General features: G+C 32.9%; 1 protein-coding gene across 1 annotated transcript in view; it reads left to right on the forward strand.

Moving 5' to 3' along the window:
* The window catches only part of LRRIQ1 (leucine rich repeats and IQ motif containing 1), a 163,940-nt gene that overhangs the window by 40,271 nt on the left and 100,881 nt on the right, over positions 1 to 22,788 (forward strand). Inside the window, 2 exon segments of the mRNA XM_036890021.2 lie at positions 4,028 to 4,101; positions 10,955 to 11,048. Coding sequence (XP_036745916.2) covers positions 4,028 to 4,101; positions 10,955 to 11,048 — 168 coding nt within the window.

The raw sequence follows: 22,788 nt of genomic DNA on the forward strand, positions 1-22,788 counted from the left end.
TAAACTGTTCCACTATTTGACAAATCAAAAACTGATTCTGTATTCAAAAACTCCTTCAAATTATTTTAATCAGATCTATATGAAAGTTCATTTGGCTTTTAAAAGACATTTATTCCAGAGCCAGCTTTATCAGATAACACCGTTTAAGTAATTTGGGCTATCTACTAACCCACTGGATCTTTTCACATATTTTCCAGATAAAAAACACAATTTCAGTAGAAATACTCAGCTATGCTTTGCACATAAGCAGTAAATCATTCTGTAATTGATATACTTAGCATAGTTTATAAAAGTGGATCTCTCATTAATGAGCTTAATAATATTAAAGGAGATTAGAAAATATTTAAATGAAGGACATTTTTGAGAAATAATGCCTTTAGTTAATTTGGACAATTTAAATCATCAACAAGATTTTCTATTTTTAAAAGATAAAATTAATACAAGCTGATAGACTTTTGCCCTATCAATCTGATATGACTTGTTTCTCATTTGAATCTGATATGACTAGGAATTACATAAACTAGATCATTAATTCTTTTTAAAGTTAAAAACAGTAATCCTTATCTATAATTGTCTTTGCTCAGCCTTATACCACTGGAATATTCAGGTGGTGGTTGAAATTTTGGGGGATACAAAACTAAGTAATATATGTCTTTACCCTAAAACAAACTCTGAAGAATAAAATGTACTCTTTTGAGCTTAACTATATAAAAAAAGAGATAAAATTATTATATAGTATTCTGCTGTTTTGAATTTTTTAGTAATGCTGTCACTTATGTTTGAACATATTCTTTGTCAGTCTCTCAAAGCTCTTTGCACATGTAACCTTCTAGCATTTCTGAAAGGAAGAGAGAAGGGAAGGCCGGTAAGGCACCAGGGCAATGTGATTGCCAGATAGGAACTTACAGAGTGGTGAATTATTTCTAAAATTGTAGTGTAAAAATAATCTTCAAATTTAGGATTTTTCACAATAAGCTAATACTAGTAACTGTAGACATTATCCATCTTACGTTAAGCTTTTAAATGTGCGTTGACTTTTTCAGAACCATACCAGATTTTGTAAAACTTAGTGTCAGCAGATCTGCAAAATTCTGAATCTAAGACTTGTCAGCTGACATATGAGCAGCTCTCTTCTCATTACCTGAATCTGTTTTTTTTTTCACTAATAAAAGGGATAATGATACCAGCCTTGTCTATTTCATGAGATTTTAATGATGATCCAAAAGAAATACATACGTCAATATGTTTTGCAAACTTGAGAAGAGTTTTATAAATGTGACATTTGGATTTGTGGTTGGGATGTTTTTTAAATTGTATATATTTTTCTCTTAATTTTTGATATTTTCATCACAAGGAAGAAATTGTGTCCATATGCTTTTCTTCCCCAATAAATGAAATATAATAAAGAATAATACTAAGTACATATTGTTTGAGATACTTGTTTCATCTTGACTTCTGTTTTAAATTTTCTTGAGGACATGTGACTGTTTTAAGTTTGACTCAGCGGAGTTCTAACTGGAAGACTCCACCTCATAAGCCTTTCTACCTCCAGTGCAACTCTAACTAGGAGCGGAAAGTGGAAACTTACCCATTGGCTTCTCATTGTACAAATCTTTTGCTTTTTGTCGTCTTTGAAATTTATATCTTTTTTATGCCCAGGGCTAATGTGACAAGGTCAAATGGTATTAGGTTTTCAGTAATGTCCTTTGTCTTTCTGGTTTGAATTTTCTTGGAAAAAAATATACACAAAATGTCAGTAAAAGGCAAAGTTCTAGAGGTTTTTTTTTTTAAAGAATTCTATTGGGTTTCTACCATCCTAATGAATAGTCATAAAGGTGAATGAATAGCCAGTTTCTTGATTAAAATTTCCAAAAAAGAAAAAAAACATGATTCTAGAAGTATGGTTATCTGAAATGATACAATGTCAATATTATTAAAGTATTTGGTCAAATATTTATTTGTATTGATTTTTGCAAAGTAAATTTGTATTTATAATTATAAAATATTGGTTATTTTTACTTGATGCCTCATATAACTCATACGTTACCTATTTGTTGTGATAAATTTATTTTTTAAAAACATGGATATTCTGGAAAAGGAAAGACTCATCTAGTAAGCTTTCAAAATATTTTTAGTAGAAGATTAAAGATTTAGTATTAGAAATTTACTAAAGATACAAAACAAATAAGAATTTTCTTGTTCATAAATACATTTATTAGAATTATATTTTCACTTCAAAAACATAAATTTCTCACTTCTAATAATAATGATCCAAAACATGCCTGTGTAAGAAAGTCATAAAACTAGGATTTAAATCCACTAAATAAGTATCAACAAAGTTGTCTCTTTCTTTCTTTTCTTTTTCCTTCCTCCCTTCTTCTCTCCCTCCCTCTTTCTCCCCACCTCCCTCCCTTCCTTCCTTCCTTCCTTTTTCCATGCACATGTGACATATCAATAAATTTTACTATAGTGTATGTACAAATAACGGCATGCATATATACATGTAATAGCCAATATTTTATGATTTCTTATTACCTTGGATTTTTTCCCATGGAAATTATATTTTAAGAAGTGGTGTGGTATAGGTTTAATATAAATATTAATATTGTACTTAGGAACTACACTCAAAGATCTTCCAACCCCATTATTTAGACTATTTTTTCATCAGTAGTATCTTCTGTCTCTGCTAATGCAGAACAGGATAGTACAAAAGAGGAGTCAAGGTCAATATAAAGGTTAGTTTTGTGGCAGACCCCATGAGGCTTCCAGCCACAGTATTATTCTGTAAGCTTCTGACCTTATTTTTAATTTCATTATTTTTTCCATGAAAAGGAGTTGGTAGAATAAAGATGTAAAAATTTCTGCTAGGACAACAGCAGAAACAGTACAAAAAATAGATAAATAAATAAATAAAGCAAAAGAAGTGTAAATTAATACATCCTTTTTTTTTGTACCAGAAATATTCAGTTATTTAAAGAATTATTTTGAACAGTTATAGAGTTCCAACATTTATAGGGGAATTAGTTCAGGTGTCTTGTATTTATAAGGTGAATATATTTTATGCAAAGAAGTTTGTTTCTTGTTTAAAGATTTAGGTGAACTTACTTAATTTTTATTTCCAAATAGCTAAAGTAATGTGATATTATGTTACAGAGTAAGTGTAGACTTGTTTTAGTTGAAAATGCAAATCAAACTGAAGTAATTTTCCTTTCACAGGCTTTATTTCCAATAATGTGAACATTGTGAATATCACTTATATTCCAGGCTTGAATATGGGTTATTAATGAAGATTATATCTTTGAAAATGATAGAAACTTTCAAAATAAGTGGAAGTTCATTATTATTAAAATTTAAGTAATCATGCATTAATAAGAGTATTAATTTTAAATATTAAGATATTTCTGCCAAAATAAAGTCCATCCTATTCACATAAAACATTTTATATTATTGTGTTCCTTGGATATGTATTTCCAGTTTAGAAATAATTCTGGATGCTAACAATATTTAAAATACTTCCAATCTTGTATCCAAGACCTTTTAAAAATTAAAACAAACTAGTGACTAATCCATTGAAAAGTGAAAATAAGTATTTTTTTATGTTTTACCTCTTAATAATTTATGTGTTTAAATCAGGAAAAATATATGGATAGCCTAAATTCCCTGTAAATTTGGCTTTAAAAACAAGATGAACCAATAACACCAAAAACAAAAACTTATTTTCATTTAAATATCAAATTCACATTAAAGTCCATGACATTTGTGATTAAAATTGACCATTTCATGAAAACTTCTCTTTACAAGTGAAATATATCTTCTATTATGGAATAAATACTTAGAATTTTATAATTAGTATATTTTAATAAGTACTATTGATCAGTGTTGTAATTGTATTTTATTGAACATGCAGTTGTATATACAATTGCAAATCATTGTATAAGGTGTTGTCTAAGTGTATTATTATATAGTTACATTAATATTAAAGACATTCCAATATAAAATTTTTATGAATTCTATTTTTTGTTTCCAGCTTGACAAAAATCATACCACTTTTTCATTTTGTTTCTTTGGAAAAACTGGATGTCAGCAACAATTGTCTTTCTGGTAAGTTTAGAATAATAGATAATATTTTAAAATAATAGCTTATTGAGCTTTAGTTAACGAAGATGGTAAGGAGTTGCTTTGACTAGAGGTGTTAATGACATTTACAAGTAGCATATCTGTGGATAGAGGAAAAACACTTTAACCTCTACCCTTTTAGGGCCTAAGATTAAGCTGACTCAAGATAGATGAACAGAACAAAAGAATACAAGTTTTAATTTTTTTTTACATGTACAGGAGAGTTCTTACAAGAAAAGAGATCCCAAGAGTTGAACACTTATATAATAAGTTGGGCAGAGCAGTGAATTGTGAAATTGCGGCAAGTCAAAGGGGCTTGGTCTAGGGTGGTCAACTGGATGGAAAGGTGACTAGGAAGTAAGGGTCAGTTTGCAAGTTTGCACACACCTCTCTTAGCCTCTGCTTCCCATCCTTGGCATAAGAATGTCTCTTTCTTTCTGGTTTGGGAAAGGCATCTTTCACATAGCAATTTCACCTTCTTTTAAGAAAAAGAAGGAACTTCAGAGTGTCCTTGGATCTGCTGTTTTTAAGTACCTTTAACTCAAAATAGTCAATATACTAGAATGCATATGGGGTGGTATGTTGTGAACATGTTCAAAGGCATGGTGAAATAATACAGTTAAATTTTCTTTCCACTTTTAAAACTATTACTTCCATGTCTTTCTGGTAAACCTGGGGAAATGTCACAATTATATTTTTATTTGAAATTCATATATGTTTATCTGTAAAACAGTGTAATTTAAGAAGATGAGTAAAAACCTTGTCTAATTTGTTGACTTCTAACCGGTATAGTGTAAACACCCATTATAAGTTTATTAAATTAAACAGCGATGAATTGATTTGGTCAACTAATCCTCCCTAAAAATTCCCCATCCCATTCCAAGTCAATCCCTTCATGGAGAACACCACATTCTAAATTTGTCACCATAGGTTTAACTTTTACTATTCTACACCTTTATATTGTCATCATCAAACAGAATGTTATCTTTTGTCTCCAGCTTCTTTGACTGAGCTTTCAAGTGACGTTCTACCATACTAGTTGTTTCTATTAGTAGCTTGTTCTTTTTTTGCTGATATTTAGTCCATTGTATAAATATATCACAATTTGTCCAGTGTCCTGTTGATCAATATTGTAATTGTTCACAGTTTGAGGCTACAATGGAATTTCTTATGAAGTTCTTGTACGAATCCTTTTGTGGGACTTGCTTGAAGTTCTCTTGGGTAAATATATAGGACTGTCATTGCTGGATAATAGAATAAGTGTATTATTTAATGTTATGAAAAAACTAAAAAAAAAAAAACTGTTTTCCAAAATAGCTGTAACTTTTTACACCCCCACCAGCAATGTACCAAAGTTTAAATTGCTCTGTTCTAAAGTGTTCATTTAGTATTCCACTGTTACCTCATTATGATTTCAGTTTGCATTTCCCTGATAAATAATGATATTGAGCCTATTTACAGGCATTTATTGATGATTTCCATGTCTTTTGTGTCTATTCAGTATCTCATCATTTAAAAAATGTTGTTATTTGCCTTTTTCTTATTGATTTGTATAAGTTTCTTATATATCCTGGATGAAATTCTTTGTCAGATATATGTTTTATAAATATTTTCTCCCAGTCTCTCTTTTACCTATTTATTAATGGTATCTTTAGATGGGCAGAATTTTAAATTTTGGTCAAAGTTCATTTTATCATTTTTTAATAGTTATTGTTCTCTGTGTACTTTGTACTATTTCCCCACCTCCAGATTGAGAAGATAATTTTCCATGCTTTTGTGCTTTCTTATAGAAGTTTTGTATTTTTAGTTTTTACGTTTGGTTCTGTGATCCATATCAAATTGACTTTTATGAATGATATGAATTAGAGGATGAGTTCAGTTTTTAATATAAATATCCAGTTGTTCCAGCAACATTTGTTAAAGCTTTTTTCATCATTGTATTATTTTGGTGTCTTTGTCAAAAATTTTGATTTATATTTGGTTTATTTTTTACTTTTTTACATGCCTAGCAATTTTTTTTCATGAAGTGAAAAATGTATTAAATTAAAAATTTTAAGAAACTAACACATGATTCAAGGTTCTAAAAGTTCAAAGGGGAATTCAGGGAAAAGTCTCGTTCCTAGCCTCACCTCCCCAGCAGCAACTAGTGTTACTAGCAGGTGGGTCTCCCCCAGAGGTATTCCGGACATAGACGTGGAGATTAATAGTGGATTCCTCTCTGACTCCCGCTCCTGCTGTGCTCTGCCCTCCCTCCTGCCACTCGGCTGCAGCCACCTTGGCCACATGGTTTTCTTCATAGATCAGGGTGGCAGGTCCCAAAGGCTCCCTTCCTCCAGGCATTTGTTCTTCCCCGTGGACAAAACTAGCTTCCAAGAGGCAATAGTTCACATAGGTAACAGAGGTATTATTTTTGAGAATGAAAAACAACATACTAGGAAACAAAAACAGCTATATTACCAAGGACAGCTTTAGCTCTGGTAGCAGACCAGTGGGAAAACTGGACCAACTAAAACAATGAATCTTTCAGTTACCTACAGTTACATATACATAACACAGGTCCAGAGAGTACAGATACTTGAAGTACCATAGCAAAGGAGAAAGAGGGCTTTTAGTTCAAAGGTTCAGTGGTTGCAAGACTGTGTAGTAATTCTTATATAACTGAGGACTTTCAGTGGTGATTAGAATTGGAACAGATCTTCTATATTCTGATCCTATAGATTCATCTCCTCTTTTATTAGGTAGATCTGTTTGGTGCTTAAATGTCACCCTTAATGCTTCCGGAGTCTAATAGACACATACATGATAAAACAAATATATATCTTCCACAAGACTTTTCTTTCTTCAATTCATTTAAACTAAAAAAAAAAATTAATCATGTGTCCCCCCTTGGGGAGCCACCAGTCTCTTCCCTGTGTCTGTGAGCTTGTTTTTTGTGTTGTTGTTGTTTTGATTCCACACATGAGAGAGACCATATGGTATTTGTTTTCCTCTGACTTATTTCACTTACTATAATGCCCTTGAAGTCCATCCATGTAAAAAATGGCAATATTTCATTCTTTTTTATGGCTGCATAATATTCTGTCATAGATATATACCACAATTTCTTTATCCATTCATACATACATGTACACTTAAGGTGTTTCCATGTCTTGGCATTTTAAATAATAATGCAGTGAATATGGGGGTGCATATGGCTTTTCAAATTAGTGTTTTATTTTCTTCAAATAAATATCCAGAAGTGAAATCACTGGACCATATGGGAGTTCTATTTTTAATTTTTTGAGGAACCTCTATACTGTTTTCCATAGTGGCTGCACAAATTCACTATCCCACCAACAGTGTACAAAAGTTCTTTTTTCTCCACATCCTCACAAATACTTGTTATTGACTGTTTGGTAATAGCCATTCTAACAGGTATGAGAAGATAACCCATTGTGGTTTTGATTTGCACTTTCCTGTTGATTAGTGATGTTGAGCATCTTTTCATGCATCTGTTGGTCATCCTTACGTCTTCTCTGGAATATCTATTCAGATCCTCTGCCCATTTTTTAATTAAATTATTTGGGATTTTTTCTGTGGAGTTGTATGAATTCTTTATATATTTTGGATATTAGTCCCTTATCAGATACATGACTTGCAAACATTTTCTCCCATTCAGTAGGTTTCCTTTTCACTTTGTTAATGGTTTCCTTTGCTGTGTTGAAGCTTTTTACTTTGATGTAGTCCCACTTTATTTTTGCTTTTGGTGTCAGATTAAATACACCATCACCATGGTTTGGTCAAGGAACTTACTACCTATACTGTCTTCTAGGAGTTCTCTGGTTTCAGGGCTTAAGTCTTTTATCCATCTTGAGTTAATTTTTGTGTGTGGTGTAACATAGTGGTCAAGTTTCATTCTTTTGCAGGTGGCTGCCCAATTTTCTCAAAACCACCTATTGAAGACATTGTTCTTTCTCATAATATATACTTCATTATTTTGTCATTACCTAATTGGCCATATGTGTGTAGGTTTACTTCCTTTTCTCTATTTTGTTCCATTGATCTGTGTCTGTTTTTATGCCAATACTATGCTATTTTAATTACTACAGCTTTGTAATATAGTTTGAAATCAGAGAGAATGATGTCTTTAGCTTTGTTCTTCTTAAGATTGTTTTGGCTATTTGGAGTCTTTTTTGGTTTCATACAAATTTTAGGATTGTTTGTTCTATTTCTTTGAAAAATGCCTTTGGGATTTTGATAGGGATTTCACTGAATCTGTATATGGCTTTAGATGGTATGGATATTTTAGCAGTATTAATTCTTCCAATCTATGTGCATGGACTATCTTTCCTTTTATTTGTGTTGTCTTCAATTTCTCTCATCAGAGTCTTGTGTGTGGTATAAGATAGTGGTCAAGTTTCATTCTTTTGCATATGGCAGCAAAAGGGCATGGGGTAATTTTTTGAAGTGATGATAATGTTCAGTACATTGATTGGGTGGTTCTAACAAAACTGTCATACTTATTTATAAACAAAATGGATAAAGATTGTTATATGTAAATTATCTCAAAAAAGCTGATTATAAACAAAAGGTGGTTAATTTGAGAAAATTGTTCTGTATATACGAATTGATCTCAATATACTGATCTTTCACCTCCTTGGTTAAATTTATTCCTAAGTATTTTATTATTTTCACACAGTTATAAATGGGACTGTTTTAAATTTCTTTCTGCTATTTTGTTATTAGTGTATAGAAATGCAAGAGATTTCTGTATATTGATTTTGTGTCCTGCAACTTCACTGACTTTATTAGCTTCACTGAAATTTGTTAGTTTTCACTGAAAATCTCAATTTAATTTTTTTTCTGTAATCTTTTTTATTACCTTCCTTCTACTAACTTTGCAGTCATTTCTTCTTTATTTCTAGTTCCTGAAAGTATAAAGTTAATGTTGTTTATTTGAAACTTTTCATGTTTCTTGAGGTAGGCATTTATTCCTATGAACTTCCCTCTGGAACTGCTTTTGCTGCATCCCGTACATTTTTGTATGTTGCCTTTCCATTTTCATTTAATTTCAAGGTATTTTTGTATTTCTCTATTTGTCCTTTGACTTCTGAATTGTTCAGTAGATGTTTAATCACATATTTGTGGATTTTCCAGTTTTCTTTGTGTAATTAATTTGTAGTTTCACACCATTGTGATCAGAAAAGATGCTTGACAATTTCAGTCCTCTTAAATTTTTTAAGACTTGCTTTGTTGGCTAACACGAGATCTGGTTTCAAAAATGTTCCATATGCAGTTGAGAATAATATGTATTCCCTTGCTTTTGTATGAAATGTTCTGTTAAATATCTGTTAAGTCCATCTGGTCTAACATGTTGTTTAAAACAAGGTTTATGTTTCATTATTGATTTGGATCAATAGGCAGATCTTGATGATCTACCCATTGATGCAAGTGAGAGGTATTAAACTCCCCTACTTAATTATATTGCTCTTTCTCCCTGTAGGTTTGTTATGTTAATCTTTTCTTTATATATTTAGTTGTTCTCATGTTGGGTACATGTTATATCCTTTTGCTTAAATGATCCCTTTATCATTATATAACACCCTATTTTGTCTCTAATTAGAGTGTTTGTTTTAAAGTCTATTTTTGTCTGTCTTGTAATTTTTAACTATATGTTGAACATTATACATACTATAGTTTGGTGAATTTAATCATTGTTGTCTTCCTTTTAAAGGATGTTAAGTTTAATTCTAGCAGGCAGTTAAAGTATTGATTGGAACTTTTGTTTCTGTCAGCCTTAATTTCATTATCTATTAGGACAAGTCATTTTAGTTTTCAACTCTTAATGCTTGCCCCTAACTCTAGGTAATTGTGTTTATGCCTAATGAATAGTCTTTCTGGATTTTAGCTAAATCTCTGAAATATTCATAAGGTCTCATTCTAGCTGAGCGGAAACTCCAGTGTCTGACTGCTATGCAAACTTGGTGTCATCATTCAGCTCTTAGCCCTACAACAAAGTGTTCTTTGCTAAGTTTTTCAGAGTCTTGCCCTGTCTGTGTAACACCTACCATTCATCCAAGGGCCAGCAGTGAATCCTCACAGACTTTTTCCCCCAACTTCCTCCGCTAACACATACACACAGATTCTTCTCAGTACTTTTCACCATAAATTCCAGTTTCAGTTCTGATCTTTGTCTCTTAATTCAGCTGAACAGCCTTTTTGCTTGGTCTCCACTTTCCTGCTCTTAAGTGGTAAGGTGCTTTCAGGCAGAAAACCACTGTAATGGTAAGCTCATCGTGTATGTTTTCCTTCTCTCAGAGTCAGGTGTAAAAACAGGTACTTCTTATATATTGTCCAGTTTCATGATTTTTTTAGTGGGAGAACAATTCTAGTATAAATTACTCTGTAATGTTCTCTAGCTTGACCTCTTTTACTTCTGTAAGTATAATAGGTCCATGTAATTCTATTTAGGTTTATGTTCAATTTTACCACTTATCCTATTACTGTAGATTTCACTTCTTCTGATTTTGTGTTTATAATCTGGCACAAACTATTCTAAGGTCTTTACACCCATTATTTTATTTAATCCTTACCCTAAGAGACAGGTGTGAACCTGAATTATAAAGTAGTTGTATGATTTGTCTAAGTTCACCCAGCTGCTAAATGGTAGAAATATATGTTCTGACAACAGAGTCTGTGTTCTTAATACAGTCTTCTTTTAAAAGCATACTCTGTTCTGCAGAATAATCTAGTTGCTTTTTTAATAGCTAGCTAATAGATAAACTAGTCATTGATTTGTGAATACTTTTCTTTATCAGTGATACCATTCATTATGATTTTAATTGTTACTTTTCTGTAGATCTTAAAAGTACCGAAAGATGTTTTGATGCATGCTATTCTCTCCGTGAATTGTCTCTCACTGGAAATCCACTTCTTCAAGAATTAAACTGGAGGTAAAGAGACATTTTTGTACCTTAGGTACATACTTTGTTATAGTTGCAGAAAATAATGTTTGATGAAAATTGTTCTGTGTATACTAATTGATTGGGAAAAGTTAATAAAAAATAATTAAAAGGTTATTCAAAACAGAAAAGGTTTGTAAAAAATAGTTTAAAAAATATTGCCAACCTAAAATAATTTTTGCACATGTATGAGCTAATGCATATTTGATATAATTTAGATTCATATCATTGATTATGTGACAATTCTAGTATGTTATTAACTTAAGGTTTACATTTATAAAAAGACATTTAGTGGGAATTACATTTTATGAGTCATCTAAATTATATAGATTGCTACTTAAAGTTATTTCCTTTCTGCCAATAATTTTATTTTTTTATAAAAGAGAGTTGGTGTCTGTTAAAATAAGTATTATAAGCATGTGTGAATTCATGTATCTCTAGAATATTGTAGTACCTAAATGTAAATGAAGAAAAATGCTTTGTAATTTTGTAAATGAATTTTCTTTAAAAAAGTTCCTCTAATTTCAAATTTTCATGTTATTCTAACATTGTTTTTCTTCAAATTGACCCCCTTTTGTTTATAATCAGCTTTTTTGAGATAATTTACATATAATATCTTCATCCATTTTGTTTATAAATAAGTATGACAATTTTGTTAGAAACACCCATCAATGCACTGAACATTTTTATCACTTCAAAAAATTACCCCATATCCCTTTGCAGTCTGTTTCCTCCCCCGATACTTTAAATGTGTCTCTCCAGTGTCTACGGCTTTTATTGTTTCTAATGAGAAATCTGCTGACATAATTTTCTTGATTACTCTGTTTCTCAATAATTTTAAGACCTCTTTATGTGGTTTTCAGCAATTTGATTATGACGTACTTGTGGGTTTTTGGATTTGTTTATAGTTTCCATAAAATTCGGGCAGTTTTTTACTATTATTTTTTCAAATATTTTTTTCTACCTTCTTCCTATCTTGTCCTACTAGGACACCAATTTCACCAATATTAGACCAGTTGATATATCCCAGAAGTTGATTTTGCTTTGTTCTTATATTTTACACTTTTTTCCTGCCTATACTTCACTCTTAAGTTATTGCTATGTCTTCAAGTTCTCCGATATTTTCTTCTTAAGTGTCTACTCTGCTATTAATCCCATCAATTCAGAATTGAGATATTCTTTTTTTAGAAGTTTCATTTATGTCTTTTACTTAACATTTGTAATTTCTCTCCTGATCATGCTCATATTTTACTGAATCATCTTGAACATATGGAGCATACTTATAATAGCTGTTTTAAGATCCTTGTTTGTTAGTTTCATCATCTCTGTCATTTTGAGGTCTATTTTTATTGATTTGATTTTCCTCATTCTGGGTCGCATTTCCCTGCTCTTGTATGCCTGGTCAATTTTGGTTGTACGCTGGACACTTTAAGGTTTTATATTGTCGATTTCCCTTTTTTCCCCTTTAGGTAACATCTATTTTGTTTCTGACCTGCAGCAACTAATTTACTTGCAGTTAGTTAAGTCATTCCAAGTTTGCTTTGAGGTTGTGTTAGGGAAGTCCCAAAGAACCTTTAGACTAGTGTTAGTTTAGCTCCACTACTATGGTGCTAACTTTCTGAGTATTCTCCAAGCCCCTTCTATGTATTGTCTACTTTGGCTGATGGGCATTATTCCCAGACCTATGAGGGTTCTGGAAATTTCTCTGCCTTTTGCCTCCCATTGGACCTTTCCCTTAGCCTTAAGTGGTTTTCTCACATGTCCTCAGATCATTACTCTTTTATCTGGGTCCAGGTGAATTACACCCTCAAATACTGAAAGACTGTCCACTTTGGAATTTTCAGTACTGGTGATGATTCTGGCTTAAACTCATTTCTTTTTAATGTCCAGCAGCATGCATTTGTTAGGAGGTTTAATATAACTTACTATTTTTTTGACATTTGCATCATATCAGTTCGTGGGTACATCAAAGCTGAGCATGCCAAGAATAGACAGGGCTTACAGCCTAATTTAGCAAGATGAGTTTGATAACATACTAAGTATAAGAAAAAGCAAGCATTTACTAAAATTCAGGTAGGAAAATCTATTTTAGGATCCTCAGAGTTTGGATCAAGTCAGCAAGTCTTACCACTTTTATCAGGTAGTAAAACTGCAGCGTTTGTGAACAAAATATAGATAAGAATGAATAATGGAAAACAAAGCTCTCGTCCTACGGCAGAAGCAGTTGGCCCTTTGCCCTGATTTGGTTTCCCTGTAATATGTGGCCATAGCCAGGAAAATCCTGGTTCTCATGACTTTAGAAGAATATAAGATACCTTACAGAAAGATCAATGATCTGGTTATGTTTAAAGTTCCTTTTACTGATTCAATTCACCTGTTGAACAAGGGAAGAGTCTAGGTAGTTGTCTCTGTTCCCTCCCTTGTCTGAGGCCATTGCAAACTTCTGACACTCTCTTTCCAGATGTTTTGGTTTCCTTAATTTGTTAAGTGGTCTTTGGTTAAGAAAAGTCAAATGCCTGTGTAATTTGCTACTCATTGATGATTTTTATACCAAAAAAAAGAGTTATTATCTTTGCCAGAAAGTCTATTTTTCTTTAAAGCCAAGTTTCCATATAAATTTCTAATGTCACATTCTATTTTTAGGAAAACCTGGTATGTTTCCACATGTTTTAGAACAGACCTTATCTACTTCTACTTTAGGAACATCTGCTTCCAGTGCAGGTTAAGGTGCGTAGCACAGAGGAAACAGGAAATACACCCCATTGGAGACGCTCTCAGAAGGTTGTGTGTGCCCAGAGCTGCAGCTTCATTATGGCCTGGGAACCTGTTAGAAAAATGCAAAATTTTGGACACTGTTCAGACTCACTCAATCAGAAATTAGTGTATGACGCCCAGTAATCTGAGTTTAACACGTCCTTTGGGTGACCTGATGCCAATTAAACTGTGGAAGTCACTGTGCTTTTAAACAAGGACCTCCTACTCGTGTGCCACAGTGTGTGATTTGGGGCAAGTAACATAACTTTCCTATGTCTCTAAATCCTCACTGGTGAAATGAGAACAACAATAATACCTATCTTTTGGGTTGTTATGAGAATTGAATGGGATAATAAATGTTTTGTTAAGAATGTGTATTCTTACTGGAACATGGTAAGCACATAAATATTTACTATTTTCCATTACTAGGCTAACCATATTATCATGGGTTCCAATTCAACCACCAAGTACTTAGTGTATGCCTACTATATGCAACCAGTGTCCAAACATGTTAGACATTGTAAAAGCAATTTAATATAATCCATGATTCCCAGTCATTTTTATAATCTATTAGGGCTATAAATATGCAAAAGATGATATCCATAGATGTTAATAATTACAGTAAACATTATTATAGCACTTGGTTTGTGCCCAGCAGTTTTCATTCAATCCTCACAATTTGCTTAATAAAATAGCTACCTAGTGTACCCATTTTATAGGTAAGGAAACTGAGTCACAAGAAATGCTGAGTAACTTGCCCAAAGTTACACAGCTAATAAGTGGAAGAGCCAGTATTCAGCCCACGCAGCCTGGCTCCAGAGTCTATGCTCTTTAACTCTTAGATTACAGTACCTAATGCAAGTACCAGATTATTATCACAAGCAACAGACATGCTTTAGATATTTGGAAATATGAACTTAATTTGATATGGCCAGGAAAGTCTGCCTTTGCTGAAAGGCAAACTTTGAGTAATCCCCAAAAGCTTGGTAAGATTTAAAATAAGGTTAAAAGGAAAAAAAAAAGAACTTCTGTTGGAGTGCTCATCAGAATTCTGATCCCTCCTTTTCATATCCACGAAGTGTGAATGTGAATGTGAATGTGAAATGGGGGGCTTACTCTGTTAAAAAGCCAGTCTGTTCAGAATTAAAGTGGGAATACTGGGAAATAACACTGGAAAGAAATAAGAAATCAAGTACTTACACTTACAATGTGTCAGAGAGTGGGATAAGTACCTATACATATTATTTCATGTCACAGCATCTCCGAATTGGGTTCTGTAATTATCATTCTCACTTTACAGAGGTTTTTATTGAAGCTTAGATGTCTTATGATTAACTCAGTACAGCCTGAGTAAGTGTCAGGGAAGAGATTTTAGTTCTGAAGCCTGGAATTTAAATAATTTACTCTACTGTTTCACATGATAATATTATTGCTAGATTTTTAAAGGGCCTTTAATGCTAGAATTAAAAAGCATCCTTTATCCTGGGGTCCTGGAGAGGGACTAGCTGTTGGTTTTGTGACAATTGCTTAATCTTACCATGTTTCAGTTTCTTCACCAGTAGAATGGGTATTATAATAATAGTACTTACCTCATACGATGTCCTCATTAGGGTAATACCGGTTTTGCTGTACAACCACAGGTCCAGAAATTCGTGTGTTTTAATACAATAAAAGCTTATTTTTTATTTACATTATGTCTGATAAGAGTTCATCCTTCTGATCTAAGCAGACTCAGAATTCAGGCTATTTCCATTTTGTGGCTCTGGGTCTTATAACTTCAATGTAACCTCACTATTTTAGGTAGCAGATTGTGGTGAAGGAGGGAAAGAGACCACAGGGAAAGCATAGCTGACATTTAAGCACTCTGCCCTCAAAAGTGGCAGGAATTACTTCTGTCATATTCTGCTGGTGGTAACTTGTCATATGGCCAAATGCACTTCAAAAGAGACTGGGAAATGAAGGGAAAAACACGAGTATCAGAGTATGCTGACATTCTCTGTGAGGACTAAATATGTTACTGCATGGAGGCATTTTGTAAGAGTGCCTAGCACATAGCACACTTGGTAAGTGTTAGCCATTATTTTTAGGGAACTTTAGAGAAAATTTGAATAATTGTGTGAAAAAGAAACTAGTATTTGGGGAAGATATTTTTCAGCTGCAAAGAGATTAAAGGAAAGTGGCCAAATTAAGTAGTATTAGAGAATCTAGACATTAAAAAGGGGCTAAAAATAAGTAGTAAGTGGCCCCAGTTCATTGTACAGATCTTTCTAGTTTAGAGCTGGAAGGAGATATATCCTTTTATGCTTTATGTAGTAGACACTGAAAATTATTTGTTGAAGGAATACATTACAGAATTTAATTATGTCACAGTGTGTCAACACTTGAAAAAAAGTGCATGCTTCAGCCCCTCTAATTTTCTATTACAGTTTAAAATTTTTACCTTAGTGATTGAAAACATTATTCCTTATAAATTCACAATTGGTATTATTTTTAATTTGCAGTAATTATCAATATCAGGAGTTCCAAATTTGGAGTCCTTGAACTTTGAGGAAACCATAGAGCTTATGAGATTCTTTGTTTCCTGAGAAACTGATCTTAGGACAAATTACTACAGGAAATATCAACTATTAGTTAATGTCAAACCATAGAAGAATCAGAAATTGCAACTATTTCAAGAATTTGTGTGTATATGTGAAAAGGCCACCTACGTATGTTTCTAGACCTCTTGCCAGCTAGGTGACAGACTCCTCATCTGGAACAGAAGCAGTCAAGGTGCCCCTCCGGACACACTAGCGCGTTTGGGGCTGTTCTGGGGCTGTGCTGCTGTTACATTGGAGTGTAAACCACTAATCCCCAAGTTATGGGTACTCATTTCTAGGAGCCTGATCTCAGAGTGTAAGTTCCCATACAAAAAGAAGAGTGTAATTATGTCCAAAAGGCTCTGCTTGCCAAATGTTAGTATTTGTAATGAAAATATCTGATGAGTTGTTTTTAGATAAATATCTGTTTTCCTGAGCAACTGTATAGACAAAATCTATGATGACATAAACATAGGTGGTCATGCCCATTATTCAGAGCGAGCTCTTTAAGGGCTGTGGTCTTTCTCTTAGGTTTTGGAAAAATAGGGCATGAATCCTCTTGCTGTTGCAGTTTTGCTGATGGGTTTCCATCCAAATAGCTGCCACATTGCCAACTGCAGCAACTAGAAACAAACCTATGTCCTGAATGATCTTTGAATTTATTTATATTCATTTTTTTTGTATGGAGCATAAACACTTAATTGGTTGAATTAAATATGCTTTTAGTAAAATATATCGATATAAATATGTTACAAGTATATTAAGGCACATTTTGCTGTAACTATTAAGTATATATACTTTACAGTATATTTAATTAGAAAATTTATTTAATTTAAAAGAAAATATTTAATTAGAAATAATCCTGAAAGAAAATAGGTAGTAATTATACTATAAACATGTATAGTTATTTATTATAATTTCTATGTTTAAATGAATTTCTCTGGACTAGAGTAACGCCAACCTGAAAATTTTACTTACCCATTTAACTCATTTCAGTTAGCCTAAATACAGTTATCTAAAGAGTTGAAATCTACTGATCTATAAAATATGGATTTGTTAGTGAAAGGACTGACTCAAACTTTAAGCAGTGTGTTCCAATGAACTTTACATAACCCTTGATACCAACAAAGGGATTAGTTATAGATTTTCCAAACTGGCTTCTTACTTTCATGTCTAGCCAGTGATAACACGGACAAAACTGATGTACTTAAAAAAAAAAAATCTCTTTTTAAAACTTAATCCACAGACTCCGTTTGGAAACTCCTTTGGGAATGTGCTTCATTCTTTAATGATTAATGGAGCTTCTTAAGTGACAGAATATTCACCAGGAAGTTTTCACTAAATGAAATATTGATTCAGCCCTTGACTAGGAGGAGCCCAACTGGAAAAACTGATGCTGAGATCTCACAGTATCCTTATACTTCATTTCCAGCATGAATCAACTTGCTGGAGCAGTTTCTAATTTATCCATCATAGACTCTTATAAGCCTGCATCTGAACTTAAGGCCAGTCTATGCACTACAAATTTATACAGATTTGAAAACCGTTCGTTAAAAATAAAGAAAAACTGTTTAAACTTAAGCACTAACTCTAATCTGGACACTTATTAGATAAATCACATATTTTAAGACATTTTGACAGTCTTGAAAAGCCAAGCAAACTCAATTTTTAAATCCAAAAGAAGTTCCAAATATTCCCCCAAATAAGCCATTTGGAAACTATTTTTTTATGTAAAAGTGATGAATGTAACATCACACTAATCCAAATGTAAAAATTCAAGCCCTGTTAATCCACTTTCTCTAGCATCATTCCCTGTAGTTAAAATATTGTACTTAATGAAATCTGTATCAATAACCATGTCCAAATATAGTATTTGAAGACAAAGTTATTATTTTTCCCCTTGCTGATCTGGCATCAGTTAGCATCTGAACAGCTTTCACATAATGCCACTTGCGACACCTAGAAACAAACCTAATGTCCTATATTACCTTTAGGTTTATTTACTTTTCATTATTTTGGTCATCTGGAACATAAACACTTGTATAAATAAAATAGGCTCATGGTAAAATAATATTCTGTCAATTAACTGATAAAGAAAATTCTTATATTTTTGCCTCTAGGATTATATTACATTATTTGGTGAAAATTGCTCTTCATTTTGTCATTAATTAATTCTTAATAGAAATCTGGTTTCTCTATATATTCAATATGTCCTCTGTAATTTTCATGTTACCAGAATACTTTTCTAAGAAACTTTCATACCCTTTATGTAAAACCAAGGGAAATGTTAATCAGTGAGCAGACCATGGAATACAATTGCTCAGGCCCACAATATCACTTATTTAAGCAAATTCTCTGACATCGTTGATATATAGTGTATGCTACAAGTTTCCAGGTAAGCTATATTTTTCTTGAAAATTCAAGAAAATTTCCAGTTATAATTTCAGAGTTGTTTTTTGTTTTAGGTTTAAACCTGAGTATATCTGATTTTAGCATAATGTATTATATTGTATTTTCTTTCCAGTGCAGTGGTTCTTATGCTATAAGATGCACAAGAAAGGCTATATTTAAAAAATGCAAATTTCCAAACTCAGCAGAAGAGGTCTTTGGTGTAACTGAATTTTTAAAAATATCCCTGGTGCCACTGATGTGGTGGTTCAAGGACGGTCTTTTCAGAGACACTGACTGCAAGGTTGGGCACACATTGGAATCTAGCCTTGAATTCCCATCCCGATGGATTTAGATAGTAACTAAGAGAGAATGGATGCATTAGACACTGTGACTCTCATGATAGCATCATGACTATCACCTTCCTTTTGTTGACATCTCCCTAATTAGGCAAAATGAGACCTGAGAGAAGGCTGTGAAAGATGGTGCACTACCACTGTGGGTCCACGATCGTGTTAAAGCATCTTATAGGTCCAACAGCTTACTCTTACTGTTTAACCAAAAATGACTATAGCTCAGAAAAAAAAAAAAAACAGCTTCGTCTAGTTACTAAGATATCCAACTTGTAAAAAGAAAATCTGCCTTATTAATGTGCCTTATAAGATATACCTATTTCAGACCTGAGCCTGCCATTTGTTCACTTCTTTCCTTCTGCTGGTCAAGTGTGCTCTGGAGGCCAAGGTATCACAGAAATTTGCTTGTTACACAAAGAATTAGAGCTGTTCGTTATTGTCAAGTGTCAAGTGCTATTTTCATTAAGTCGTCGAAGTCTTATGTTTGCTCTTTGGTAATTTAGAAAGTTTAATCTAAAGAAAAAAGACCAGTAATAGGGTTAGAGCATCATCTTTTTTAAGCTGCATGAACACCCACATAGTCATAACTTTGAATACCCTCTATTACCACATTTCAAAGGCACCATTATTTCATCTAACATTTTATAATTGTAACTAAATAAGTTATCTTGACATTATAGTCATGTCTCAAAGAAAATTTGACTGGGTGGAGATTTAGAATACAGTGTAGATTCACTGGTCATGTAATAAACAACTGGGTAGGGTGGAATGCAGATGGTTAATCTCTCCATTATATCTGGTTATTACCAGCTTCCGTTTCAGAGAGTAACCTTTCCTTGCTTTGATGATAGCCGCAGTCAAAGATTTCATGTCATCTTTAATATTGTATGTACCTCTGCGGTGATTACCTCTAATGATTACCTCATCATCTCTGTTGTGTATAGATATTTTCTTAATATAACATTCTGCTTTTGAACCACATCTTAAATTGAATGCAAACAGAAACACAGTATATGCGATTTATTTAACTCCCTGTAGTAAACGTGGTAGTTCATGATTTCGCAAACATCGGTAGCTTCAGGCCTACTAAAACTGTTCAAAATATACGGACTCGAGCTTTCTTAAGTAACTAAAACTCTTTAACATTGTAAAACGTCTTATAATTACCTTGAAGAACCAAATCTAGTTGCTTTCTCTCTTTCCTTATATATCTGTAAAGGGAAAGAAAGGTATTATTTCTTGGACGGGGGCAGTTAGGGAGCAGTAAATCATATGTCCCCAGTAAATAAAAAACTTTGCTGCTCTTCTTTTTTACTTCCTTTTAAGAAGATATATTTATATCTTTGTTGTGATTATCATTTATTAAATACCAAGACTATCAAAATCATAGCAATTCATAGGGATACATTATGAGTGTTGTTGGCTCTTGGCATTTTTGCTTTAACAGGCTTCCTTCATTAAAAACAAATTAAAATTATGCTTTACAACTCTGTATAAATTGGTAAGTTGCTCTATACAGTCTAGGTAGAAGGAATAACTGATATTAGGGCTCTGATTGGAGTTTTCCTTCTAAAACCTTAGTATTTTAACAATCTTACCTTTCCATTGTTCATTTAGTGTCTACGAACTATGTTTGTTTTGTTTCTTCATTAATAAATTTTATTTTTTAGGGAAGTTTTAGGTTAACAACAAAATTAACAGAAAATACAGAAAATTTCCACATAGACCCTGTCCCTACAGATACAACCTCCCCCACTATCAACATCCTGCAGCAAAGGGATACACTTGTTACAATGAACTTACATTGACACATTGTTATCACCTGAAGTCCACAGTTTGCATTAGGGCTCACTCTTGGTTTTGTGTATTCTATAGGCTTTGACAAATGTATAATGACATGCGTCCACATGTAGTAGTATTTTACAGAATAGATGTAGTAGTAGTAGATACACTGTGCTAGAAATGCTCTGTTCTTTGTTCAGTCATCCTTCCCTCCACCTTAACCCCTGGCAACCACTGATCTTTTTATTGTCTCCATAGTTTTGCTTTTTTCCAGAATTTCAGATAGTTGGAATCATAAAGCATGTAGCCCATTCCGTTTATCTTACTTACTTAGTAATGTGCATTTTAAGATTCCTCTATGTCTATTCATGGCTCGATAGCTTGCTTATTTTTAGTGCTAAGTAATATTCCATTATATGTATGTAACAGTTTATGTATCCATTCACCTATGAAGGACATCTTGGTTGCTTCCAGGTTTGAGCAATTATGAATAAAGCTGCTATAAACATCTGAGTAAAGGTTTTTGTGCAGACTTCAGTTTTCAATTCATTTGGGTAAATACCAAGGAGCACAACTGCTGGATCATATGGTAAAAGTATGTATATTTTTGTAAGATGCCACCAAACTGTCTTCTACAGTAGCTACACCAATTCTGCATTCCTACCAGCTGTGAATGAGAGTTCCTGTTTCTCTACATCCTCAGCAGCATTTGTGTTGTCATTTTTTTTTTGATTGGCCATCGTGATCTATAGGTAGTGGTATCTCATTTTAATTAGCAATGATCTAATGACGTATGAGGCTGAACATCTTTCATATGCTTACTTGCCATCTCTATTCTGTCTTTGCTGAGGTGTCTCTTAACGTCTTTGGCCCACTTTTTAATCGGGATGTTCATTTTCTTATTGTTGAGTTTTAATATTTCTTTGTATGTCTATATATTTCTGATAACAATCCTTTATCAGATATTTTTTCCCAGTATATGACTTGTCTTCACATTCTCTTGACATTGCCTTTCACAGAGCAGTTTTTGGTTTTAATGAAGTCCAGCTTATTGATTATATCTTTCATGGACTGTGTGTTTGGTGTTGTATCTGAAAGACAGCACTATACCCAATGTCATCTTGGTTTTCTCCTATGTTAATCTTCTCGGAGGTTTATAGTTTTGCACTTGAATATAGGTCTGTGATCCACTTGAGTTTATTTTTGTGAAGGGTGTAATTTCTGTGTCTGCATTCACTTTTTTGCACGTAAATGTCCAGTTGTTCCAGCACCAATTATCTTATTGTATTACCTTTGCTCCTTTGCCAAAGATTAATCGACTATATTTATTTGGGTCTATTTCTGGGCTTTCTTTTTTGTTCCATTGATCTATCTGTCTATTCTTTTCATCAGCACCACACTGTCTTGATTACTGTAGCTTCGTAGTAAGTCTTCAGGTCAGGTAGTGTTACTCCCCCAGCTTTTTTCTTCTCTTCAACATTGAGTTGTCTATTCTGGGTCTTTTGCCTCTCTTAATAAACTTTAGAATCAGGTTGTTGATATCCATAAAGTGCCTTTTAGCAGGGTCATGTTCAATCTATAGATGAAGTTAAGAACTAGTTTCTTGGCAATACTCAATTTTATTATCCATGAATATATATATATATATATCTTCATGAGACATCTTTGCATTTATTTAGTTCTTTGATATTTTTCACCAATTTTTTAGTTTTCCTCACAGGAACTTTTAGTTTTGAATTAAGGAGTTTTATTCATTTAAGAAGTGCATTTTGCCCTGTGGCCATCAGTAGCCTTGTGAAAAGAGGCCTATGTTCTCCTTTTGAAAGGTTTGGGCAAGTATTTCTAAATGGCTAGGCTTGGTGGACAGCTCTTGCT

The sequence above is a fragment of the Manis pentadactyla genome, chromosome 10 (genome assembly GCF_030020395.1).
Source record: "Manis pentadactyla isolate mManPen7 chromosome 10, mManPen7.hap1, whole genome shotgun sequence".
NCBI lineage: Eukaryota > Metazoa > Chordata > Mammalia > Pholidota > Manidae > Manis > Manis pentadactyla.